The sequence below is a fragment of the Bos javanicus genome, chromosome 10 (assembly GCF_032452875.1).
Source record: "Bos javanicus breed banteng chromosome 10, ARS-OSU_banteng_1.0, whole genome shotgun sequence".
Lineage (NCBI taxonomy): Eukaryota > Metazoa > Chordata > Mammalia > Artiodactyla > Bovidae > Bos > Bos javanicus.
This window is the reverse complement of record NC_083877.1, coordinates 46,837,671-46,863,138: the sequence shown is the minus strand read 5'-3', so window position 1 is coordinate 46,863,138 and position 25,468 is coordinate 46,837,671. Positions and strand designations below refer to the sequence as shown.

The window sequence follows — 25,468 nt, the reverse complement described above, 5'->3', positions numbered from 1 at the left end:
AGTGAGTGACAGAAAAAACCCAAGTGTACACAAAGTTAATTCTAACTTGGGTACAGTTCTTGACACTTTTAGAGCCTCTGCTCTGGAGGATCTCTTTGAGACTTTTCTCTCTGTATATAAGCACAGAGGTTTGAGAATTAATAGGTTACCATGGAGAAGGCAATGGCACCCCACTCCAGTACTCTTGCCTGGAAAATCCCATGGATGGAGGAGTCTGGTAGGCTGCGGTCCATGGGGTCGCTAAGAGTCGGACAGGACTGAGCAACTTCACTTTCACTTTTCACTTTCATGCATTGGAGAAGGAAATGGCAACCCACTCCAGTGTTCTTGCCTGGAGAATCCCAGGAATGGGAGAGCCTGGTGGGCTGACATCTATGGGGTCGCACAGAGTCGGACACGACTGAAGTGACTTAGCAGCACTTAGCAGCATGAAGTAATAAGCTTTCTGGGTAACCTTGGGCAAATTACTGAAGCTTTCTAAACCTTGTTTTCCTCCATTCAATGAGCTTAGTCTCAGTCTTTGGGATTTTATGATCAAGTCACTTTTCTTTGTTTGTTTTTGTGTTTGGGCGATTTTTTTTTTTTTCCTTTTGGTCAAGGAAGGTAATTAAAGAAACAAAACAAACAAAACCCTTGGTATCTACATCAGTAATATTCCATAAAATAAAGGACATGTTAACGCCAAAAAAAAAAAAAAGACTATAATTTCAGAATGAAGGAAAGTTCTTTCAACTAAATGAATTTTAAATCCTATTTTTTAAAATAGTCACTTCTTTGTTCTTACTGCTCTCATTGTCTTCACACTGGGAAAAGGTTCATCATGGCAGCCTGTGGACACTGTGTTCTAAGCTGCCGTCTAGCTCCAATATCCGGGCACGTTTGCAGTTACACCACATCTCATATGGAGGTTCCTGGCACGTGGCCTGACCCTTACGAGATGCCCAGTTAATTTATACTGAGTGTGTGAGTCCACACCTCAGTCCTCATTTGACCAGTGAGGCCCCCTATCTCCTGATAAAGAAACATAAAAAAAAAAAGTCTATCCTGGAGTTTGTGTTGTTGGTTTAGTAGCGATTACATCCAGTTTATGCAGGCACATTATACTAGGCTACAGTGACACATTCATTCAACTCACATTGTAGCAGGGATCTGCTCACGATAAGTAGCTCCCATTGAAGACTCCATCTAACCTTTTCCTAATTGCTCTGTGGTCCCTAGTGTGTTCCCAGACTGAAGTCTGTCTAGCAGAGAGCTGCCAGGGAGATCTCAGATAGATCATTGCCTACTGCAGATCCCACCATTTTCTTCATGATTACAAACTTCTTTATTAAATAGGTCCAGCCTGATTCCCACCCCCTCCACAGCTCTCTCCTGTTCACTGCTGTCTCTTGCTGTATTCATTTCTGTTCACCTTGCCTCCTCACCTAGAATATTGTTTGGCAATCAGTGGTGACAGTCATGATGATGGTGGTGGTGAGGATGGGTTGCCTTCCTCATAACCATCATGGACTTTATCACCATCATCATCTTCATTATCATGCTTATCCTTTCCACTCCATTCATGTAGATGGGGTATCATCTCAGTTGGTCTTTATTACAACCTTATGATGAGCTTTGAAATTTCCAGTGAAAGACCAGAGAACCAGTTTAAATACCCAGCTTGAGGCCCATTCACAAGTCTCGGAACCAGGTCTCAAATCAAGTCTTCTGAGCCAGTAAAATCTCCAGCCCTTCAAGGGGCAGACCCTCTATCCCTTCCCCTCCACACTGATCTCTCAATTCTTGTGGCACTAGAGTCAGATAAACAAGTTCTTCCTATGTTTCCACCTCCTTCTCTTCCCCAAGGTAGATCAGAAGCAAGGGTTCTAGAGCATAGACATCTTTGGGCTACACCGTTCCTAGGAAAGCCCTTTGTGATGGAGGCTCTTTGTCCTCCCCCAGCTCTTTGTTCTCCGTTCTGACCTTCCTGCATGTGTCCGACTCACACCCACCTTCGCACATGCTTGAGTGCTAATCCTGCTCCTTGAGACTCCTTCCCCACCTTTTGTGTATGGCATACTCCTTACCTGGTAAGACTTGACTGGATCACCATTCCTCCAGACAGCCCTGCCACTCTCCTCCAACAAACGGGGAGCCTCTCCTTGTCTGTGTGCCCTGAGTAACTTGTGTGCCCCTCTGTCACAGAAGTCCCTATCACAGAAGCTGGGGGATTCTGTTGACTCTGGACCAAAAAACTCTGCAGGCCTCTCCATTTTTCCCAAGTTACTGATTCTGAAAAATGAAGCTCACATTTTGTTCATTTTGTTCAAAAATGAACAGGCCTCTGATGACCCTTGGGCTCTTTTCCTCTCCCCTGCAGCTGGATGAAGGTACTCCTCCAGAACCGAAGGGGACGTTTGTCGACTATCAGACGACGGTGGTTAAATACTCCAAAGCTATCGCGGTAACAGCTCAGGAAATGGTAAGAAGAAAAGGGGCTGCTCCACCGCTGCTGGCTGCCCTTTTACCCACCACACCACTGGATCTTCAGGTCTGGGGTCTGTGGTGCAGAGAGATCAGCCCTCTGTGTTCCTAGTTCCTCCCAGGCCGCAGCTTCATCCCAGTCTGTGGTCTTTCTGGCTGCCTGTGGTCTAGAAGCCCCAGGCCACTGGACACAGGCTACAGTGGACACTCTTCTCATGAAGAAGCTCCAGATGAAAATGACTGAGAGTTGGTCATGAGGACAGGGGAGCGAAGAGAAGGGAGGAAATGAGAAGGAAGTTGCGAGTTACAGAGAAAGAACAAAATCCTATTTATCTCACAGAAAACTTGAGATGTTTTTAACACTTAAGTTACAGTACAAGAGAAGGCATTTGGAGACAAAACTGAGATTGTCTGATGAATCAAATTTTAATGTTTGGACAGTGCTTATAATGAATAGTACAATAGTGACAGTCTTTCAGGCAAAATGAAACACTGTGGTTATATGAAAAATTTTTTATCCTGGCAACAGAAGGCATGTAACTTTTAGAGGTGGCTTTTTTGTTTCGTTTTGTTTCTAAAATGTAATGTATTCAGAATTGTATTATATGGATATTTAGCTGTAAATGGCATTGAGATTCAGTGACTACTATCTTGATAGGTTAAAAAGTTGTATAAGGAAAGAAAAGTATTGTCCTCAAAGCTTTAATACGAGGACCTAGTAAGAAAGTTCTTAACTTCCGAAGGCTCAGATGTCACAGGATAAAATTAAGAGATGGCCTCTTAGATGCTGCCACCTAAGCCTGAGTTGCAGGGACCAGACTGGGCCACCTCGTGGTCCCTGCCCCATCAGGCCAGGCGCCTCTCTGGATGGTTTTGTCATGTAGTCTTGTGTCCACTAGAGGTTGAGCTTGGACCACAGAGGCTCCCCTGGCGGCAGCTGTTCGTTCTTAGAAACTCTGCAGTTGTGCCAGGCTCAATGTTGTTGAAAAGGACTTGGACTGCAGAGGAAGGAACAGTGCCCATCTCAGCGACGAGGAGAAGGCTGGAGTTGGCCCTGAGCTGGCCCTGCTCAGGAGCGCTTAGGGGCATCGTGGCTCAAATCTGGCAGCCCAGCAGTGCTGACTCTTCTGAGCAGGGAGCATCACAGAAGGGGCGAAAATATCTTCAGTGGCCTCAGGAGTTTCTGGAAGAAAGTTTCTCAGCCCGCCTGTCTTGACCCTCGGTGTCCACACGCCTAAGGAGCCCAGTATTGCTGCTCCTGGGTGGACTGGCTAGAGCTTTGAGGGGTGAAGAGCCCTGGGGGGTAAGAGCCCCCTACACCGACGGCCCCCAGGGTCATCGTGCTCCTCACGGCAGGGTCACGTGGAGCAGCTCTGGGCACAGCCTTGTTCTCTTGGCATGCGGTGTGTATTTCCTGCACACCCACACCTCTACCCGAAAGCCTGTGACATTTCCTGGTAAACATGCCTTAGATGGGCCCACGTTCCTGTCCAGCTTGAATGGTTGTGTAGTCATTTAACAGATTTTTGTTTTCAAGTCCTTTAAAATCAAGGACTTCAAATGCCACAAAGAGTGAGGAAGTATTGTCACCCAGAGTGAGAGAACAGGAGGGACGGAGGGAGGAGGGCTTGGATCCAACAGGGACGTGGACACCTGTCGGTGGCAGCTTAAGACTGCCCCTGTGAGACAAGAGGCGTTTTTGTCAGAGGAGAAAAAAAAAAAAAAACAGAAGCAAGCACATTAGCTCGGTAGAGTACACTAAGGTGAGTTTTTCTGTGAAGCAGAAGATAACTATAGAATATCTTCAGAGTAAAAAGGGCAGAACTTGACCATTTAGGCTACAGTATTCTCCTCATTGAATTTATGACTGAAACATCATCATTCTTCAGAGCAGTGTTATTACAAAGCTGTGTTCTGTGAGTTCCTGCCACCAAAACGTTAGACTTACTCATCACCACAGGCATGATTTCCTGATGATCCTGTCCTCGTGCCCTCTCTCGGTGGCATGGCACCTGCTCCTGGGTCCCCAGAGACCAGACCAGCCTGGGAGCAGCATATGACCAGGGGTGCGCCCTGCCCAGGGCTGGGCTCCCTTGTGGTTTCTCGGGGGGGCTCCCCTGGTGACCCCGCAGGGCAGGGCTGGTGGAGGCTACCGCTCTCACCTCCCAGAGAGTGGACCCCTTGGCCTGGCCTCCACACTGCACAGCCTGAACCCGAGCATGTCGCCTGACCCAGCCAGGACCCGCTGGCCTGTCGTGTGGGCTGCAGCATGGGCTTTGCTTGAACTGGACTCTCCAGCGTCCAGCCCCCACACGCAAGCCACAAGCTTAAAAGTGAATGAGACCCTTTGGCTCCCAGTGGTATTAACACGTGGTTCTCATGCTTTTCTCTGTGTGTCTTTGTGTGTTTGTGTCTTGCTTGTTTTCTTTTTCCAGATGACTAAGTCGGTTACTAACCCGGAGGAGTTGGGAGGACTGGCTTCACAAATGACCAGTGACTATGGGCACCTGGCTCTCCAGGGCCAGCTGGCAGCAGCCACGGCGGAACCAGAGGAGGTCTGCCACCTTAAGTCCCTGTTTTTAGAAGCAAACCCACACTAGTGCCCGCTCCCCCAGCCGGGCGATGGTGGGGGTGGGAGGGGCGGCAGTCTCCATAGCTCAGCTCCACTCCAGAACACCCCACCCCGATAGCCACAGCCAGGCATAGTTCCCTCTCCTCTGCTGCCAACCCCGCAGGTTCACACCCAGCAGCCCCAGCCTGTGTTCCAGGCTCACTGCCCTTCCTAAGGCTGCTGGGCATACAGCTGGAGCCACCTGGCGAGGTGGGCTTTCAGAAGGACTCTGTTGACAGTTTCTGCCATGTCTCCTGTCCCCCAGCCCATCACCTGATGCCAAGAGCAGGGCACACATTGCCATTCTCCTCGTACTTCCTGTGCTTGCTTAGCAGCCTACTCGATTATCTGTATATTTTCCAAAGGCTCACAGAAGTATTAGACAAGCCAAGTATGGGATGTAACCCCACCTCCCTTAAGAAAAACCTGCGTAGCCAGCCTGCTTTTGTTTAACAAAGTCTTGCCCAAATATTGTTGGTAACTTTTGAAGAACTGGTCCAGATCCCTGTCCTTGGATCCCTGTGGACTTCTTGTCCTTCCCTCCCGTCTTCCCTCAGCCACTTTCCTTAACGGCCAACACAGACTCACCTTGGAACACCTATACCTGTAGGAGGCTTAAAGTGGCAAAAGATTGACTCCAGAAGCCACTCTCTGAGAGGTCCCATATCTCATACCTCTGAGAAATCGAATGGTCCATTGACCAGCACACAGGGTGGGTGAAACTCTGGGGCCCCTGATTACACCTGTATCAGTGTTAAACACATGGAAGGGGCCTGACCCAGTGCAAGGCCCCCTAGAGACAGACAGACCAGCTTGCAGTAAAGAACAGTGGAGTGAATTTCAGGGACCAGGGAAAACAAGGGAACGCCATCCATGGGATTCTGAGATGTACCAGGCTGTCAAGGCAGAAGGTTGTGGCTGGTCTTCCCTTCTCCTTTCGATGACAGACAGTGTCCCCAAGTTACTGTTTCTCCTGGGAGTCGGGTCTAAGCATGTCTTCACCAAGACTCCCAGCGACACTACTGAAGTGAAGACCCAGAACCAAATCACTTTCTAACGTATGTTGTAACAATGCATGTAAATGGGAGTACCACATATATATGTATCGCATACATATATATCCAGCATGGGATGACCTTAGTTTCTAACAGTGCCTGCGTTTTGAGATTTTAGGATGATTGAGTTTTTAGACTGCAGCATGAATAATTCTATTTGCCATGAGTCTGTCAAGTCACTACCAGGAAAGAAAAATGATCAGAGACCCACATAAGATTCCTTTGATTTCTTTACACAGGCCCATCATTTAAAAAACAAAAAACAGAACCCCCCCCACCTTTAGTAAGAGCAACTGGACTCATAATTCATTTGATTAACATGCAATTTTGAATTTCATAAACAAGCATAAGGGAACTTCTGTTACAGTAAGGGAAAGCTTGGTTGGACAAAAGGAAGACGTGTTTGGCTTTTCGAGAGGATTGAAAATTAAAAGAGACTGTGATTGTAGGGGGAGGTTTGGTTTGGATCTCTTGTCTCTAGAAATCTTTAAAGATGGAATTTCCATGATTTTTCTTTGGTTAGTTTCAGTTCAGTTCAGTTCAGTCGCTCAGTCGTGTCCGACTCTTTGCCACCCCATGAATTGCAGCACACCAGGCCTCCCTGTCCATCACCAACTCCTAGAGTTTCAGTGCTAGCCTAAACAGCATTGCTGAGTGAAGACTTCGTGATCTATAGAACACTTTCCACATCTGAGTTCTTATGAGCTAGCAACCCTACCCTGTGTATGAAGCAAACAGTTTTCTAATTGCAGCCCAGACCACTGAAACAAAATAGGCCAGGAAAAAAATTTCATTGCTAAAAGCAAAGCAGCAAGTTCCTTTACATCCTGGCCCTGCCTTTGCGGCAGCTGACGTTTCCATTAAGGTTTCCCCTGTTTACCGTTACATCTTGAGATGTGTTTTACATTCCAGACACACGAGCAGTGTGACCTGGAGCGCAGAGGGGCAGAGAGAATATAAAATTACCAGTGGCTTGCTAAAGGAAAATTCTTTGTGTGCATTTGCCAGACAGATATTTGGGGGAAAACTGAGAAGGCTAGGAGATCCCTGAAGCAATGTAGTTTTTTTCCCCAAGACTGTGGAATTATGTGTATACCCAAGAGAGCCCCACATCACAGCATGTGAAAATATTTATATCCAGGGCAAGTAAGAAGCTGCCCCCTTCACTGAGGGCCTGCAGTCTGCTCTCCTGAGTCAGCATTTTGGGCTTTTCCAGAATGTGACAATGACAGGAAAAGTCCTGGCTCTGCCCTCTGAACATCAAGCCGGAGCTTTGTATCTGCTAGTTTTTCCATGGAAAATTCAAAACTTTTGCTAACATCTCTGCAATACCTTCTCCAGAAAAGTTAAAACCCTCTGGCAGCTTGGCATTTTATGATGCACTTCCTCTTTTTAAAGGGATTTCCCTATAGCTCAGATGGTAAAGAATCTGCCTGCAGTGCAGGGGACCCAGAGGAAGATCCTGTGGAGAAGGGAATGGCAATCCAGTATTCTTGCCTGGAGAATCCCACGGACAGAGGAGCCTGGCAGGCTACAGTCCAAGAGGTTGCAAAGAGTCAGACACAACTGAGCAACTAACACTACACTGCGACTGCACTTCCTCTTTTTAAAAAAAGAAGGAAAAAGATACAAATCCCGTGAGCCACCGGCTTCTAAATGTAAATACTGCGGAAAGGTTTAGTGATGATGGTGCCATGTCTGAGAGCACGTTGCTGTAACCACTCATAACACTGGGTGTCTTAAAAGCTGGCAGGAACATTTGTCAAGAGCCCGTGGTGAGAACCACAGCCCTCTCCCCCAGATGGGACGGGCGTCCAGTCTAGACGTCCCTAAAACTTTCCACTTCAAGGCACACTTTCTGTAGGTGGGAAAGCAATGCCCTGCTTCTGCTCTACACGCTGGTTTTCCCTGCCATGTTTTCTGTCTCAGGAGAAAATGTAGTTTGTCAGATAACATCCATTACTGCCTTTCCAACTTCCATAAGCTCTCCCAGGCAAATTACACTTGACCTGGTTTCCGATGTAATTGATCTTGAAGCCTGAGAAAAATCTGTACGTTTTGTTTAGTTTGAGGCAGTAAAAGATGGATCAGTGTTTCTTAGACTCCCTCCAATTGAAATGAGAGCCAGAACTTCATGAAAGCCAGGCTTCTAATTTCCCGCAAGGCACAAAACCAGGAGACAGTCTTCTCCATTTTACTTTTATTTGGGCAGGATGGGGGAATTGAGGGTTTTTCTTGAGGTTTAAGTATTGCTTGACTCAAGTTGCCAATTTCAAACTCCAAGTTTTATGTCTTGGAGCAACATTCCTTTATAATAAACACTGGTGGTGAGTTGGATCACTTTGCGGGCAGGGAGGTGGGAGGTGGAAGGGGTTAGTCCTGTTTGCTGAGAAGTTTAGTGTTGCTTTGAGAAGCTTAGCATTTTTAAAGCCCTTATCTGAAACAGCCTTTCAAAATGCATTCCCTTTTAGGATGTTCCTCCAGCAGTACAAAACCTCCCGTGAAATTGCAGTAGCATTGAGTGTGTTGATTCTGGTGTCCTTCACTAACCCGTGTGCCCGTGGAGACAGAAAGGAATATGCGAACCATTTATCCAATCCATATGGCACAGATGGTGTGATGGGCTCTGGCCCATCTTCCCTCAACTGCAGTGTGTAAGGCGAGACTCATTCGCCCTTCCCATTTTGTAGATAAGCAAACGAAGGAGACTCAAGGAACTCTGAGAAATGCCCAGGGCCACACAGCTGCAATAGTTAGTGTTGAACCCACCCTCCTTTTAAAATTTGACTTACTTATGACTGCACTGGGTCTTCATTGCTGCACACAGGCTTTCTCTAATTGCAGTGAGCGGGGCCACTCTATAGGTGCCATATGAGCAGCCTTCTCATTTCCGTGCCTTCTCTTGTTGAGAACAAGGGCTCTAGGTACACGGGCTTAGTTGCCCGGCAGCATGTGGAATCTTCCCGGAGCGGGGATCAAACCCGTGTCCTCGACATTGGCAGATGGATTCTTAACCACTGAACCACCAGGGAAGTCCAAAGCCCTGTTTTTAAATAACTTTGTGCAGTAAGTGAATGTTTCAAGTGTAATAAGGTAACAAGTTATTGTGTAGACAGAAAAGTCAGGATTCGAACCCAGGTTTAGTGGGGATCACAGTTTGTGCTCTTTGCCCTACACCAGGCTATAGAAGATAGTCATGTGATCTAGCACAAACCCAGACTCCAGGACGAAGCCCAGGGTTGACTAAGGACTCCAAAGCTTTTCTGTTGTTGAATTCATTTGGTCTCATCCCTTTGCTTTCTGGTGCTGGTCTTCCTTGGGCTTCCTAACTGGTGACCACTGTGCCAGCTCCATAGTTGTATTTAGAGGATTGCTTGCTACAAACGTGATGTCATCTCCAGGAAGGAGGCTGAACATCAGGATGTTGGGGTGTTTTTATAGCACAGCCTTCTGAGGGGGCTAAGAGAACATGAGTGGGTTGCGGTGGCGGGGGGTGAGGGGGTGTCTTCCCACCATTTATCATTGTCAGCCCATAGATATCAGGTTTGGAACGGCTCAGGAGTGGGTCCTCCTCCCTCCCACCCCCACGTGACTGGGGAGTGATTTCAGTGGCCTGTGGTTGCCCCAGTGCCCTGTCATTCTGCAAACAGAAAGCCCAGGCTCAGCTCTGTACAGGGAGCAGGAGAGGTGCCTGGAGAAGGCTCTTCTGGAAACCAGGTCTTTTCTGGCACCGTAGCCTCACACCACATTCTCTAGAACCCTCAAGCAGCTGGTGCTCTGGAAGTTCTGCACGTTTGACTCAAGTTTCCCTTTTTAAACATACACTGCTGCCCACCCCCCTGCCTTGCCCTGGGGCATGGGTGGTTTTATGCTGGCCTCCGGTTGGCACGGCATCTGCTCTGTCTGGGGTGGCCAGGGATCTGTAAGAAAATGCTCCCATTTTGCTTTATGCACAGGCGAGTATCCTCCACACCATGCAAGCAGGGCAAAATACAGAAACAAGTTGGGGGCCAAGGCAGTAACTGGCCTTTATAATCCCATGTTTGGATCACTTAGCCTCAACTGTTGACTTGTTGAGTCAAGAATATAAATTTTAACTCCAAAGAAAGAGTATAGTAATAACAAGTTCCTTAAGTTTTAGATGTTGAGTTTCCATGAAAGATTTTCTTGGGGAGTGGGAAAGGGTTCTGCTAAGTAGAAAAAAAAAATTAAATTAGAAAAACACTGATCTAATGAACAGTGCACCATGCTTGGGATGAAAGACTTAGATTGTCATTTGGCTTTGTGAGGGATTGGCTGTGTGATCTTGGGCTAATCACAGCACTTCTCTGGGCCTCAGTCTCCTCATCTGTAAAATGGGAAGACTGAGCTCATGAGGTCTTTGTTTATTTTGAAAGTCTGTGATTGTTTCTTTCTCCATCCCCCCCTTACTTGACTTCCCTGTTAGTGTCTTGCCCCTTAAAGACCTGTGCTCATCCTTGACAGCAGAGCTCTTACCTTGGGGTGAGCTCCGACTCTTTTCTTTTTAATTTTAAATTTTATTTATTTTTGGCTGTGCTGGGTCTTCTTTGCTACACACAGGCTTTCTCTTGTGGTGGTGCACTGGCTTCTCTTGTTGCAGAGCATGGGCTCTAGGGCTCAGTAGTGGCACACAGGTTTAGTTTCTCCTTGGCATGTGGAATCTCCCTGGACCAAGGATTGAACCTGTGTCCCCTGCATTGGCAGGCAGATTTTTAACCACTGGGCTACCAGGGAAGTCCCTTGCTCTGACTCTTGAGAACTTAGGGTTACACCATATGGGTCTGAAAAGCCTCTAGAGCTAGACTGAGAATAGTCTTTACTGGGGCATCCCCCTGCTTCAGGTTGACCTTATGTTTAAAGCAGCAGACATGCCCAGCAAAGAGATGCACTTAAATGGCATTGCCACTGTGTGGGCTGAATTCAAGCATGTCTCGTTCTCAATGGTGACCTTGATGCTGCACTAGTCCAGATGTGTTTTCAGAGCTATCTGGTTGCACGATTCTGGCCTGATGCTCGTGTCTCATTCCATGTGGAGACGGTCAGCAAGAAGCCCTGCCTAATTACAGAGCTTTAGTAGCACCTGCTCATGTGTGATTAGAAGACACCCCAAAGAGCAGAAGCTCACTTCCTAGGCAGGAGAATGCATTACCAAATGGATTTAAACATCCTTTGGGCCTCAGAGGGTTAAGGAAATAACATTTTCCCCTGAAAGCATTATGTCTGTCTATAACAGAGTGAGCAGTTGCAGCCTCCTCACTCCCCGGAATCACCCTTTCTTAAACTCTGACACACGGGATGATGTTGAAAGACTGCACCCAGGTAGCTCAAATTCCCAGGTGTGTGAGTTCCCAGGTTTTAGTCATAAAACCTGGACTCTCTGAGTAACTCTTCTTGAGAGATGCTGGAAGGATAAGCACTCAGCTTCTAATTATGATGGATTTTTGAAAATAACACTTGGCTTAGGGTTATTTTGTTCTGTGTTCATTTGCTTACTTGGGCTGTATTGATCAGACCAAAATGAAAACTGTTGTGAAACGGAGCCAGAAGAATGCAAACTTTGGGAGATAGTTTACTGTTGTTCAGTCGCTAAGTTTTGTGCAGCTCTTGCGATCCCATGGACTGTAGCACACCAGGCTCCTCTGTCCTCCTCTGTCTCCCAAAGTTTGTTCAGATTCATGTCCACTGAGTCAGTGATGCTATCTAAGCATCTCATCCTCTGTCACTTCCTTCTCCTTTGCCTTCAATCTTTCCCAGTATCAGGGTCTTTTCCAATGAGTTGGCTCTTCGCATCAGGTGGCCAAAGTATTGGAGTTTCAGCTTCAGCATCAGTCTTTCCAGTGAATATTCAGGGTTGATTTTTAGGATTGACTGGTTTGATCTCCCTGCTGTCCAAGGGACTCTCAAGAGTCTTCTCCAGCCCAGCATTTCAAAAGCATCAATTCTTTGGCACTAAGCCTTCTTTAGGGCCCAGCTTCCCCATCCGTACATGACTACTAGAAAAACCATAGTTGGGAAATGGAGGTGGAATTTATTACACCACAAAGAGACAGCTGGCACCTTATCCATAATGGAGCTTACTTGGCTTTTTTTAAGCAAATTACCATTTCTGATCACACAAACGTAGAGGTCATTAAAAGCATGCATGCCTCCTGGGCCAGCAGCTCTCAAAGTGTAACTGTTTACGGAAACCTCAACCTGGCTTGCTGGAAAGGAAGCCTGGGCCTGGCACGGCTGCTCTCACTCCGTGGTACAGCTGAGGAAAAAAGGTGTTCTGGTTGGCAAACAGCAATTTGTAAGAATCTGAACCCTTTAAAATATGCTTTATACTAAAGCTGTGTATTCTGAACTTCTAATTACCCTCTCCAGGCTTTTGTGAGGAATCAATGAAATTAAATGCCTTGCCTGCTTCAAAGAGGCCCTGACACACAGGAAGGGCTCAATAAACACGGGTTGAATGAATAATCCCACAGAGTTCATCTAATTAACATTCTTACTTAGTGGCTCAGGATACAGATAAGCAATGCAGCAGAAAAGGTAACAAATATTACCAAGCTTGCTTACTGGGGACTGTGGGCATTTTACAGTCTCTGAAAAGGGAAGCAAACCCAACCAAATTCCATAGTTCACCAAACACAGGCTCCTAATAGCAGTGGAATTTTCCTAGCCAGGCTCCCCTAGGACATAGAAGAAATTTTCCATGGAGGGAAGACCTCGACGGCAGGGCCATCATACTTCGCCTCCCCACCCCGGACTTGCCTCCACAGATCGGCTTCCAGATTCGCACTCGCGTACAGGACCTGGGCCACGGCTGCATCTTCCTGGTGCAGAAGGCGGGGGCCCTCCAGGTGTGCCCTACGGACAGCTACACCAAGAGGGAGCTGATAGAGTGTGCCCGCGCTGTCACAGAGAAGGTAAGGAGCAGCCCTCAGGCCAGGCGGGCACGATGGCACCCAGCTGTGCCCAGGCACAGACCAGGCAACCAAGCCCAAAACCAGCCAGCCCGGTCAGGTCCAGATGTCTTCCCTCCCACCCAGGGTCTCCCCAGGGCAGCTGGGGGTGATCCGTCGTCCTGAGAAACGGAGGGACTGTCCCACCGAGGTCAGGGCCCTGGTGGTCACTTTGATGGGCTCTCCTATGGATAGACTGGTCAGACCATGTCCAAGTCACAGTCAGCGCCAGGACCTCTCCTAAAGCCCCTGGGGACATGGTTGCCCCCACCCTCCCTTTTCAGGGAGGCTCCCAAGTGCTGAGACTAGGTAAGAAGGATCACATCTCCTCTTGTGTAACCTGTTTATTTCCAGAGGAGACAGTGCAGTCAGCAGGGTTAAGCCTCCCAAGTTCACACAGTGAGGAAGGGGGACAGGAGCCACAGGACATTTCCTGACTCTATGGGCAGCTGTTTGTAGAGACAGACTCTCATAGCAGAGAGCATAGGGCTCAGCTAAGCTACTTCCCCTGCCACACCTCAATTTCCTTGTCAGTCAAGGGAGGATGAAGAAGAAGAATGCCTGGCCCAGGGGTTATGCAGGTTATATACAGTGATGAGTGTCAAAGAGCTTGGCACCATGCCAGGCACACCATTCAAAGTTTGATTGATTTCAACCACTGTTCCCTAAGTCTGTTCTCCAACACCCCTTCTTCTGGGAGGTTTTCCCTGGTTCATAGCACCCCATTCTGAATGTCCGTTCCTCTTGGACCCTCCTGCAGTTTGCTGATGGTTTTGCTTGGCTGGTTTCTCGGAGTTATTTTTCAGGGCCGCTGCTGTACAGGCCGCGTGGGGTGCCGGCAGCAGCACCCGTGCTTAGCGGGTGTTTCCCTGTCCTTCGCTTGGGTTGTAGGACAGAGAGCTCCGCACTGTTGAGAAGCTTGGCAGCGGGACTTGAGGGGTGCACAGGGGACCCTCCCCCTGAAGCTGCCGGGACAGAGGCTCCTCTGTCCGTGGTCTCTCACCGTGGTCAGGCATCGGTCTCCCACAGCCCACAGGACTATCCAGGCTTCCCCAGGACGAGGAAATAAATCTCTCAGCTCGAGGAAGGCATTCTCCCTCCTTTGAAAGCCCTTCCTGTTGAAGTTACTCCTGCCAAGTTCCCCTGTAGGAGACTTTGGAATAGGAGCATGAAGGAGGGGAGGAGGTGGTCCAAGTTGCAAGGTGCCAGTGAGCGTGGCCACTCAGGCTGATCTTCCTGAGCTGGCCTCCCTCCATCTTCCTGCTTCTCCAAGCAGAGTACCCCTGACTCAGGATGCCGGGAGAGGGATCAGAGGCAGGGAGTCGGTTTGTTCAGAGCATCTAGCCTTACGGGTAGATTCCTGCTGCATCTCCCTGCCCTCCCATCTCCACCCAGCACCATCCTTACCTGTCTAGGTATGTCTGTGTGATCATCCCCACCCAGGAGGACAGACCCATAAGAGGAAGACAGCAGGTGGCTGGAGAAGGAAGGAGGGGGCCGGTGTGGCAGGAACATGGAGGGAGGCCTGGAAGATAGGAGGTGGTTGTGAAGGGAGCTCAGCTCCTCTCTACCGTGGCAGAAGAGCCATCCCCAGGGGTGGGGCAGATCCAGCTTGCCTTGTGGGGGAAATGTTTCTAGAAGCATAAGAGTATGCTGGTGGCAGGTGGTGACGCAAGGGAGTGGTGGAGTAGAGAGGTTAAAGGAAGGCATCCTCTTTGGGCTCCAGCCCCTTTGGGGTCCACTCTGGAGAATTTCTAGTAAAGAGGCAGCCAAGGGAAGGAGTGACAAGTGTCAGCAGAGGGCTGTTCTACAGAAAGTCTGATCGGTGGGGACAGAAACAGGCACACTGTTCATAGGAGCCTGACCCTTAACCCTTTTTGTGGTTTTTATCATCAAGTAGCACCTGCCCTCTGTTGTTCAGTCATGTCCGACCCTTTATGACCCCATGGACTACAGGACAAGCCTCTCTGTCCCTCACCATCTCCCGAAGGTTGCCCAAGTTCATGTCTATTGCATCGGTGATGCCATCCAGCCGTCTTATCCTCTGACTCCCTCTTCTCCTTCTGCCCTCAATCTTTCCCATTCCAACGAGTTGGCTGTTCACGTCAAATGACCAAAATACTGGAGCTTCAGCATCAGTCCTTCCTACAAGTATTCAGGGTTGATTTCCCTTAAGATTGACTGGTTTGATCTCCTTACAGTCCAATGGACTGTCAGGAGTCTTCTCCAGCACCATCTAGTAAACCCTTATTACATGCCAAGTACTTTACATGCATTTTCCCCCACTTATTCATCCCATCGGCCTTGATTGGTAAGAAGTAATAGCCCGCTTTTCCAGATGAGAAAACTGAGACTTAGAGAGGTGAAACACCCTGCCCAAGGTTGTGTCGCCAGCAAAGGCAGTGCCAAGGCGGGCAGGCTGCTGAATCCAAACTGCTGGTAACCCCAAGCCACATTGACTCCCAGAGAGAAAATTCACTCTTCTGTTTGTTCTGTTTTGTTTTGTTTTTTACTCCCCCCCACCCCAGATTTATTGAGATTTATATAGTTGACAGATAACGCTGTATGTTATTCATACTTCATTACAAATGCAAAAAGTGTATGTGTCTATGTATTTTTTTCCTTGTGATGAGAACTCTTAGGACTTCAGCATCTTTTATAAAGATCACAAAGCAGTGTTGGCTATAGTCGTCATTAGTGCACTGCATCCCTAGGATTTACCTTAGAACTGGAAGTTTCTGCCTTTGACCAGTTTCCTTGTCTCACCACCACCAAACTCTACCCCACCCCCTTACCATAACCACAGATCTGATCTCTTTTTCTGTGCATTTGATTGAATTTGTTTTGTTTTCAATTTTATTCAGTTTATTTAAACTGAGAACAAAAAGTTTCTCTTCTTTTTCCCATTCCTCCTCCTCATCCCCCGCCGCTGGCAGTCACCGATCTGTTCTCTGTATCTTTGGGCTTGGTGTTTGTTTTTGTCTTTGTTTTCAGATTCCGCATAAAAGGGAGGAATGTGGCACTTGTCCTTCTTTGATTTATTTCTCTTAGTATAATGTCTTTGATGTCCATTCATGTTGTTGAAAATGGCAAGATTTCATTCTTATGGCTGAATAATTTTCCTTTGCATATATGTACCACATTCCCTTTATCTAATGTCCTTTGATGGATGCTTAGATTTTTTCTATGCCTTGACTATGACAAATAGTTTTCCAATGAACTTGAAGGTGCATATATCTTTTTGAGTTAGTGTTTTCTTTTTCTTCGAATACATAGCCAGAAGTGAAATTGCTGGGTCATATGAGTGTTCTATGTTTATATTTTGAGGAATCTCCATAAAATTTTTCATATACGCCTGCACCAGTTTTTATTTCCAGCAGAAGTTGCATAAGGGTTCACTTTCTTCTACGTCTTTGCCCACACTCGTTGCTTCGTTTTGATAATAAACTTTCTGACAATGTGAGGTGATAGATATTTCACTGTGGTTTGGATTTGCATTTCCCTGATAGTCATGTGGAGCATCTTTGCATGTGCCTGTTGGGAGGCCTGGCATGCTGCGATTCATGGGGTCGCAAAGAGTCGGACACGACTGAGCAACTGAACTGAACTGATTGGCCATCTGTGTATCTTTTGCAGAAAAAAATGTCCATTTAGATAGTCTGCCAGTTTTTAAAATGATGGGGTTTTTTTGGGGGGGGGGTGAGGTTGGCTATTGAGTTGTGTAAGTTTGAGTTCTATTTATGTTTATCAAATATATGATTTGCAAATATTTTATCCATTTCAGTAGATTGCCTTTCCATTTTGTTGGTGGTTTCCTTTACTGTGCAGAAGCTTTTTAGTTTTATATATTCATATATATGTACATATATACATATATCAATATGTAAACAAGTTCCACTTGTTTATTTTTGCTTTGTTGCTTGTGCTTTAAGTGTCAGATCCATTGCCAAGACCTCTGTCAAGGAAGTGACCAGCTATATTTTCTTCTAGGGGTTTTATGGTTTCAGGTCTTATATTCAAGTCTTATGTTTAACCCAGTTTGAGTTAATTTTTGTGTATGGTGAATCATGGTGATACAGTTTGATTTTTTTGCATATGGCTGTTCAGTTTTTTCAACACCATTTAATGACTATACTGTTCTTCCCCCATTGTATATTCTTTGCTCCTTTGTCATAAATTAATTGATCAGATATGAATGGGTTCATTTCTGAGCTTTCTAATTCCATCTACATATCTGTTCTTATGCCTTTACCATACTGTTTTCATTGCTGTTGCTTTCTGATTTAGTTTGAAATCTAAAAGCATAATGCCCCCAGTTTTGTTCTTTCTCAAGATTGCTTTAGCTATTTGGATCTTTTATGGTTCCGTACAAATTTTAGGACTGTTCATTTTCTGTGAAAAATGCCATTTTAATTTTGGCAAGAATTGTGTTAAATTGTATATTGGTTTTGGTAGCATGGATATTTTAACAATATTCTTCTAATCCATGAGCACAAATATCTTTTCATTTATTTGTACCTTTTTCAATTTCTTTGACTTCTTATAGTTTTCAGTACACAAGTCTTTCTCCTCCTTGGTTAAATTTATTCCTAAGTATTCTATTCTTTTTGATGCAGTTATAAATGGGATTGATTTCCTAATTTCTCTTTCTGCTGGTTCATTATTAGTATATAGACACACAATAGGTTTTTGTTTATTGATTTTGTATCCTGCAAGTTTGCTGAATTCATTTATTAGTTCTAAAAGTTTGGTGTTTTTTTATGGAATCATCAGGGTTTTTTATATAGAATATCATGTCATCTGCCAATAGGGACAGTTTTACTCTTGCTTTCCAATTTGCATGCCTTTTATTTTTTTTCTTGTCTTACTGCTCTGGCTAGGACTTCTACTATTGTATTGACTTAAACTGGTGAGGGTGGCCATCCTTGTCTTGTTCCTGATCTTAGAAGAAAAGCATTTAGCTTTTCACCTTTGAATATAATGTTAACTATCAGCTTGTTGTATGTGGCCTTTATTGTATTGAGATATATGTTCTCTCTATATGCACTTTGTTGAGAGTGTTTTTCATAAATGGCTGTTGAATTTTGTCAAATGCTTTATCTGCATTTATTGAGATGACTTATTTAATTTTTACCCTTTGTTTTGTAAATGTGGTATATCACATTGATATCTGGATGTTGAACCAATCTTGCAACCCTGGAGTAATTCCCACTTGATTATGGTGTGTGATACTTTTATTGTTTTGTTGAATTTGGTTTCTTGATATTTTGTGGAGGATTTTTGCTCTGTGTTCATCAAGGATATTGGCCTGTAATTGTCTTTTTTTTGTGGTATCGTTGCCTGGTTTTGGTGTCAGAGTAATGTTGGCCTCGTAAAGTGAGTTTGGAAGAGTTTCCTCCTCTTCTATTTTTTGTGTTCTTTGTGGTCTTTTTTTTTAGTTTTTAAACTTCAGGGTTGTATTTTCTCCATCTTCCACACCCACTGACTTTCCCTTTCTGCCCTCAGGTATCCTTGGTGCTGTCCGCTCTCCAGGCTGGGAACAAGGGGACCCAGGCATGTATCACAGCTGCCACTGCCGTATCCGGGATCATCGCCGACCTGGACACCACCATCATGTTTGCGACTGCAGGGACCCTGAATGCAGAGAACAACGAGACATTCGCAGACCACAGGTATGGGAGTGACAGCCATCCTGGGGGCTCCTGGACAGGGAGACGTTCATTGTGGCCTGATGGACTTTGGAGATGCTGACCAACATCCAGAAATATGGTTATGCATTTTTATTTCGCAAGGATGTTCAAGTGGGGGAAATGGACCACGTAATCCAAATAAGTGCCTTTTCTCAACTACAAACAGAATTGTGTTCCAGCTCTGCCATTCACAGCCTACATCCAGTCTGTTCCAACTTTTTCGTCTTTTTTTTTATTTCTAAGCTAAAAAGCTATGCCCTTGATTTTTTCACTAACCCTAGTGGGACTGGGAGTGGCCCGGGGAGGCATTTAGCTCCTACCTAAATGGAGAGTGAAGCTCCAAGCCTGCTGTCTCTCCCAGGCTGGCTCTTCAGACTCTGCTTCGGAGGCTGGTGCTAGGGTCTCCGTTTGCTGCTGGATATATCCCCCCGTGTGCTTGCCACGTGTCCAGCACCTTTCTTCCTCTCTCCACTGCCCCAAGACTGGGCAGGGGAGGTGATTCCCAGTGCCCTGTCACCCCTTCCAAAACTCAGCCCCCTGGGCTCTGATGTCCAGGTCCCCTTGCCCATGTGTCCTCACGGCCCCCTGTCGCTATGAAGTATTTTCAGAGCCACTAGGAACCACAGGGAGGAAGGTACGGGGGCAGGGGAAGGGGACCAAACTGATAGCCCTGAATCTGTAATTGAAGTTTTACGATTAACTGACTGGGAATTCTGAGCTGACTTTCCTCTCCTCTATCCTAATTCTCTTACATGGAGATGAGAGCCTCCTATTACAAGAGGAGAACTGGATCCCTTCTCTTCTTTAATAAAAGCCCTTAGGAGGATTTCTTTTCTTCCTAACTGAGCTTCCCAGGTGGTGCTAGTTGTAAAGAATCCACCTGCCAATGCAGGAGACACAAGAGATGTGAGTTCATTCCCTGGGTCGGGAAGATCCCCTGGAGTAGGAAATAACCCACTCCAGTATTCTTGCCTGAAAAATCCCATGGACAGAGGAACCTGGAGGGCTACAGTCCATGGGGTCGCAAAGTGTCAGACATGACTGAGCACACACACACAGGGTTTCTTTTCTTCCTGACTACCAGTGACCAATGTCTACCCTTTGTCTGCCCCCTTCCCCTGCCCTCCCTCCCCTCAGGGAGAACATTCTGAAGACAGCCAAGGCCTTGGTGGAAGACACAAAATTGCTGGTGTCGGGGGCTGCATCCACTCCAGACAAGCTGGCCCAGGCAGCTCAGTCCTCTGCAGCCACCATCACCCAGCTCGCTGAGGTGGTCAAGCTGGGGGCCGCCAGCTTGGGCTCTGATGACCCCGAGACCCAGGTAGGCATGTCGTCAGGCCTCATGTTCCCACAGACTCTATGCACAGGTCTTAGAAGAAACTGAAGGCAAAATAGGAACTTGGGGAATAGACAGTATGTGTGTGGGTGCGTCTGTGGTTTAGGGACTGGTAGGAAGCAGTTATCCAGGCAGCATCGTGGCATGGACTGTAGCGCAGCTGTGGCAATGGATACACGCCCACAGGTTTGAGAGGAATCTGTAAGGAGGTCTCTGCTGGGCTTGGTAAATGATTGGTCACGCTAAGTGTTTGGAGATAACAGCAAGGGAGCTGGCCAGGACAACCGTGCGTTTCAGGCTACATCAGTGAATGGACAGTGGCTCCCGGTACCCAGCCGAGGCTCCCTGGAGGGAGGCCTGGCCTGGGTGGAGATGCAGATGGATTCAGATTGCAGTGTTTTGAATTAGAAGTTCCAGAGAGACACTCAGCTGGAACAAGTGAGTAGGCTTGAGCTGGCTTAGGTTGGAGGGTGTGGATGCAGGGCTTGTTCTCCAGTAAACAGTGACCACAGCCACAGAGGAGAATGAGGAGACGGGGTCAGGGCAAAGCTGAGGAACCCATCATTTGGACCATCTTCAGGAAAAAGATGCACAAGGAGACTGAGAAGTGGCAGCAGCTGGTGGGAAGAAAGCCAGGGGCCTGATGTTAAGAGGAAGCAGTGCTTCAGCCCTCCAGAGACGCTGCCGAGGAGGCAAGAAAGGAGATGTGAGAGCCAGCTCCAGCACCATGGATGGCAGCGGTCACCCTGTCAGGGCTGTTAGTGAGGAGTGGCCAGATGAGGCTGAAGGTAGGAGGCAGTATGTATAGATGCCCTATTTGAGAAATCTGACTCTGAAGGGGAAGAGAGAGAGGAACTGGGGGGCAGAGATGGTCTCCAGGCTCTGTGACTCTCTGCTTTGGATTCAGCCACTTCACTGATGTTACCTGCTGGGTCCTTAGCCCCCAGCCAAGACCATCAACTCCTCAAGGACAGAAACCATGGTTTATTGATCTTTGAAACAAACTCACGGCTTCCACACATCGTGGATGCCCAACAGAGTAGTTGAGCTCTTGCTGAACTAACAGCCAACCATGGCCAGCATTGATGGATTCTTCCCATTCCTGAATGCAAAATTTAAATATCCCTCTGTTGTTTCACCCCCCAGCACCATCAAATGGTGAACACTTCAGTTTCCACTGCTTGAACTATACTCAATTAACAAGCCTGTTAGGCCCATTTGGACATCACTGGAGACGAAGGGTCCCTCCGTCCTGTGCCAGAGTTGATGACAGCTATTGTGCTGATGAATACAACCAGACCACCAGCTCTGTTCCCACACGGCTGTGACCCCTCCCTTCCTGACATCTTCCAGTGGAGTGGAGCCCCTTGAGGGAAACATTCCATGTGTTGGCTTTTTACTCCTGTGCTGGCTTTCTCTTTGATAATATCAGAGCCCAGATTGACTGCCCTGTGGAATTCAAAGCATTCACAGAAATCTCTGCCTGGGCATTGTTCTTACCCGCATGGAAGAAGGAAAAGCTAGAAAATGCATGAGTGCAGTTGGAACCCGAGCCTGGCTCAACCTGGAATGAATCAGCTGGGAGAATTTAGATCTTCGGATTTAAATCCAAAATGTATCGAATTGCTTAGTCTTTAACTCCCAAATGATCCAGATGTCCCAGAGCCCATCTTCTTTTGAGACCACCAGTGCAAAATGCCCTGTCTGAAAGGTACACCCACTTGTTCCTGGTCAGTGTCCAGTGACTGGGAGGGGACAGCCTGTGCCAGGTGTCAGCAGCACAGCTGCCCACTCTGCCTCTCCCCTGTGGTCCCCACCACAGCCCCTCCTCGGGAGCCCCGTCACAACCCAGCCTGCCCTGTGGTTTTAGAGTCTGGCAGAGGTTCGTGCACTCTGTGGGTGAGAAGCCACGAGATGGAGAGGGTGGGAGGCTGGGAGTCACAGCCTGGCTGTGCTTGCAGTGTCTGGGACGCTAGTGTTTCTAAGATGTTTTCACATTTGTTACCTGGTTCATCTGCCGGCAGTGTGGTAGGGGGTGGGGGGGTGTGGCTAGCACTACTCACCCCATTTGCAGATAAGGAGCCAGGGCCACAGGAGCCCAATACAGTGTGGAAGTGAAGACCGTGTCCTTGGCATCACACTGACCAGAGTCTGAATCCCAACCCAGCTGATCCCAGGCTCTTCAAGTATGGACACAATTATTGTAGTTCCCACTTGAAAAGGTAGTGATGAGGGTTAAATAAGATCATGTGCGTTGTACTTGGCTCGGCACCTGGAACACTGCCCTCTGTGCAGGGAAGCTGCTGTTGTAAGAATTAGGAGTTGTTATTGTAGCTATTGGACCCAGAAGACTTAAATGTCATACCCAGCATCATGGAATTCCTAAGGACACCTGGTACTTGAGATTCCAAGTCACCCAGAAGTGGTCTGTTGTCTGTTCAGTTAGAAGAGTGAAGGCGCTGAGTTCCATCTAGTGTTATGTGGGTTCACACCTGTATATCCACTCATTGCCTGAGGATTTGCTGAGTGCCCACCACATGCCAGGCCTTGTTCTGAGTGCAAGACACAACAGAAGTCCAGGCTGGCCCTCCTGGAGCGTCCATCCCAGTCGAGGAAGGCAGATGGTATATAATGAACTAATTCCACATTACTTTATCACTATTATACTACAGCTAAGTGCATTAAATAAAGCAGGGCGAGCTGAGGGCATTCCGGTGGAGATGGGCTTGTGGCGCAAGTGGTCAAGTAGGATCTCTGAGGACGTGACATTTGCCCTGAGACCTGAAGGATAAAAAAGCTGGGGTCCAGGCAGAGAAGGGGATGGAGCAGAGGCCCTGAGGTCAGAGTCGGGGAGGATTTCCAATGGGGAAAAAGATAGACGTCCATGCCTGTAGCATGGCGAGTGGGTCAGGATCCCACTTGGGGATGCAGGCAGGCTGCTATGGGAGCTGCAGGCCAGGCCAGGGGGCGTGCATTTTGTTCTCAGTGCTTTTGGTGACCAGTTCTGGGTACAGGTGAGTGGTTTTGCCTCTCGGGGTGTCTGCCTAGCTGCCTTCATCCTTTAACAGGCAGCTTTTCAGCAGAGCTGTCAGCCAGGACATGTTTCTGAACTTGCCAGATAGACTGTACCTGGGTTCGGCATTCTGGCTCAGTACCTGCCTCCCTCAGGGAACTTCTTCAAGCGTGGATTCTGGATTTCCACCCAGACTCCTACACTGGAGTCTCCAAGGGCAAGCCCTGGGGACTCTCCTGTGCTGCGGGCGGGGGAGCTGTGGACTCTGAGCCCCGCCTCCCAGGTCCCCCCTGCCCTGCTCTTGTGCTGTGATCTTGGTGCGGCTGCTCACTGGGGGTGCATGCTCTCTTTCAGGTAGTGTTGATCAATGCCATCAAAGACGTGGCCAAGGCCCTCTCAGATCTCATTGGTGCTACCAAGGGAGCTGCCAGCAAGCCTGCTGATGACCCCTCCATGTACCAGCTCAAGGGGGCTGCCAAGGTAGAGTGGAGCCCCAGCCAGGGGCAAGTATGCCAGGGGTGCTCCAGTGAGAGACAGAGATGACACTCTCGGGTTTTGAAGGGGGCAGTGAGCATCTGAGTTCCTTCCTCACGTAGAGGTGTGGGCACATTAGAGCTGCACTAAGAGGGATGGGACCTCAGCTCACTGTTTTCTCTTGGCCTGTCTTCCCATGCAGGTGATGGTGACCAATGTCACCTCCCTCCTCAAGACCGTGAAGGCAGTGGAGGACGAGGCCACTCGGGGCACACGGGCACTAGAGGCCACCATCGAGTACATGAAGCAGGAGCTCACGGTAAGGTGCCACCAGTCACCTCTCTAAGGCCCTGTGTGCAACAGCCGACCCCAGTGCAACTTCTCTGAGATTTTACTTGGAGTGCCTGAGCTAGGGGGGCCCACTCACCTGCCTGCTGGTAGCCTTGTGCCATGGAGAACCTATGTGATACTGACCTCAGAGTTTGGCTAGGATCAGTTTGCAAATGTAATTAAATGAATTAATGTATGACTTGGGACCATGTTTAATTCCACTAAAATAGCAGCATAAAATGAAAGCACTGCAGAAGAGCCTCGGCAAAGGGAAAACTCATTGTGGCCCTTTGCACTCGCCTTGAGTTTATGCTTTTTTTTTTAATTTTACTTATTTTATTATTCATTTTTGGTTGTACTGGGTCTTCATTGATGCATGCAGGCTTTCTCTAGTTGCGGGAAACAGGCTGTTTCTTTGTTGCGGTGCACAGGCTTCTCACTGCGCTGGTTTCTCTTGTTGTGAGGCATGGGCTGTAGGGTGCACAGAATTCAGCAGTTGCAGCTCACAGGCCCTGAGCACGTAGGCTTCAGTAGTCACGGCACATGGGCTTACTTGCTCCGTGGCATGTGGAATCTTCCTGGACGAGGGACCAAACCTGTGTCCCTTCCGTTGGCAGGCGGATTCTTATTCACTGAGACAGCAGGGAAGTCCTCGCCTGATTCCCATGGCCACCAACAGCAGCTCATCCTGCTGCACACAGATAGATGTGGGAGTCTGAGTTCACTGTTAGGAAAACCCAGACGCTTTTACTGGGGACACTTCCCTTTAACTTCAGGCTGCCTTCCACGTGAGGTGTCTGATCTCAGAGACTCCGACCCTGTGTTCACTCTTGCCCAGTTCCACTGTCCTAGAATGAGGGTATCCTGGGGTTACTGTGGTTGTCTCCTGTTCTTTTGACTCCATGGTGGTCGTGGATTGCCTTGTGGATTGCCTCATCCTAATCCCTTGAAACAAATATGCTGAAAATGAGTACCTTCAAACTAAGATTCCTCTTTTTTTAATTTACTATTACAAATGCTATTTATTTTCATTATTTTATATGTACCTTTATTCTTAGTAGGCCAAATGACTTAAACAGACAGCTTTAGGATATTTTTCAAAGAATTGCAGATAAATAAAATTTAAATGCAGAGGCAACATGGGCCATCATGTGAGGTTCCTTTTTAATAGCAGATCTGCTCACAGATTCAGCTTCTCTTTTGGAAGGAGGAGTCTTCAGAGAGTCACCTGCAAAGGCCACAAGCTCCTGAGGGTCAGCAGTGTGTGCGTGCTAAGTTGCTTCAGTCATGTCAGCTCTTGCAACCCTACAGACTATAGCCCTCAAGGCTCCTCTGTCCATGGAATTCTTCAGGCAAGAATACTGAAGTGGGTTTCCATTTCCTTCTCCAGGGGATCTTCATGACCCTGGGGTGAAACCCACATCTCTTATGTCTCCTGCATTGGCAGGCGAGTTCTTTAACACTAGTGCCATCTGGGAAGCAGCAGAGATGAGCAATTCTGTTGGGTTTTAGTGGTGAAGACTTGGGT

The 25,468-nt window shown here is 47.5% G+C and overlaps 1 protein-coding gene across 10 annotated transcripts in view; it reads left to right on the top strand.

Moving 5' to 3' along the window:
* Positions 1-25,468, top strand: part of TLN2 (talin 2) — a 495,219-nt gene that overhangs the window by 429,428 nt on the left and 40,323 nt on the right. For 9 of the 10 annotated variants that reach the window (XM_061431110.1, XM_061431113.1, XM_061431111.1 and 6 more), the window contains 7 exons: positions 2,360-2,461; positions 4,899-5,018; positions 12,915-13,061; positions 18,603-18,769; positions 19,925-20,108; positions 23,491-23,616; positions 23,813-23,929. In XM_061431110.1, the coding sequence (XP_061287094.1) occupies positions 2,360-2,461; positions 4,899-5,018; positions 12,915-13,061; positions 18,603-18,769; positions 19,925-20,108; positions 23,491-23,616; positions 23,813-23,929 (963 nt within the window). The remainder of the gene's footprint in view (positions 1-2,359; positions 2,462-4,898; positions 5,019-12,914; positions 13,062-18,602; positions 18,770-19,924; positions 20,109-23,490; positions 23,617-23,812; positions 23,930-25,468) is intronic. The other variant, XM_061431114.1, reaches the window with a different exon arrangement.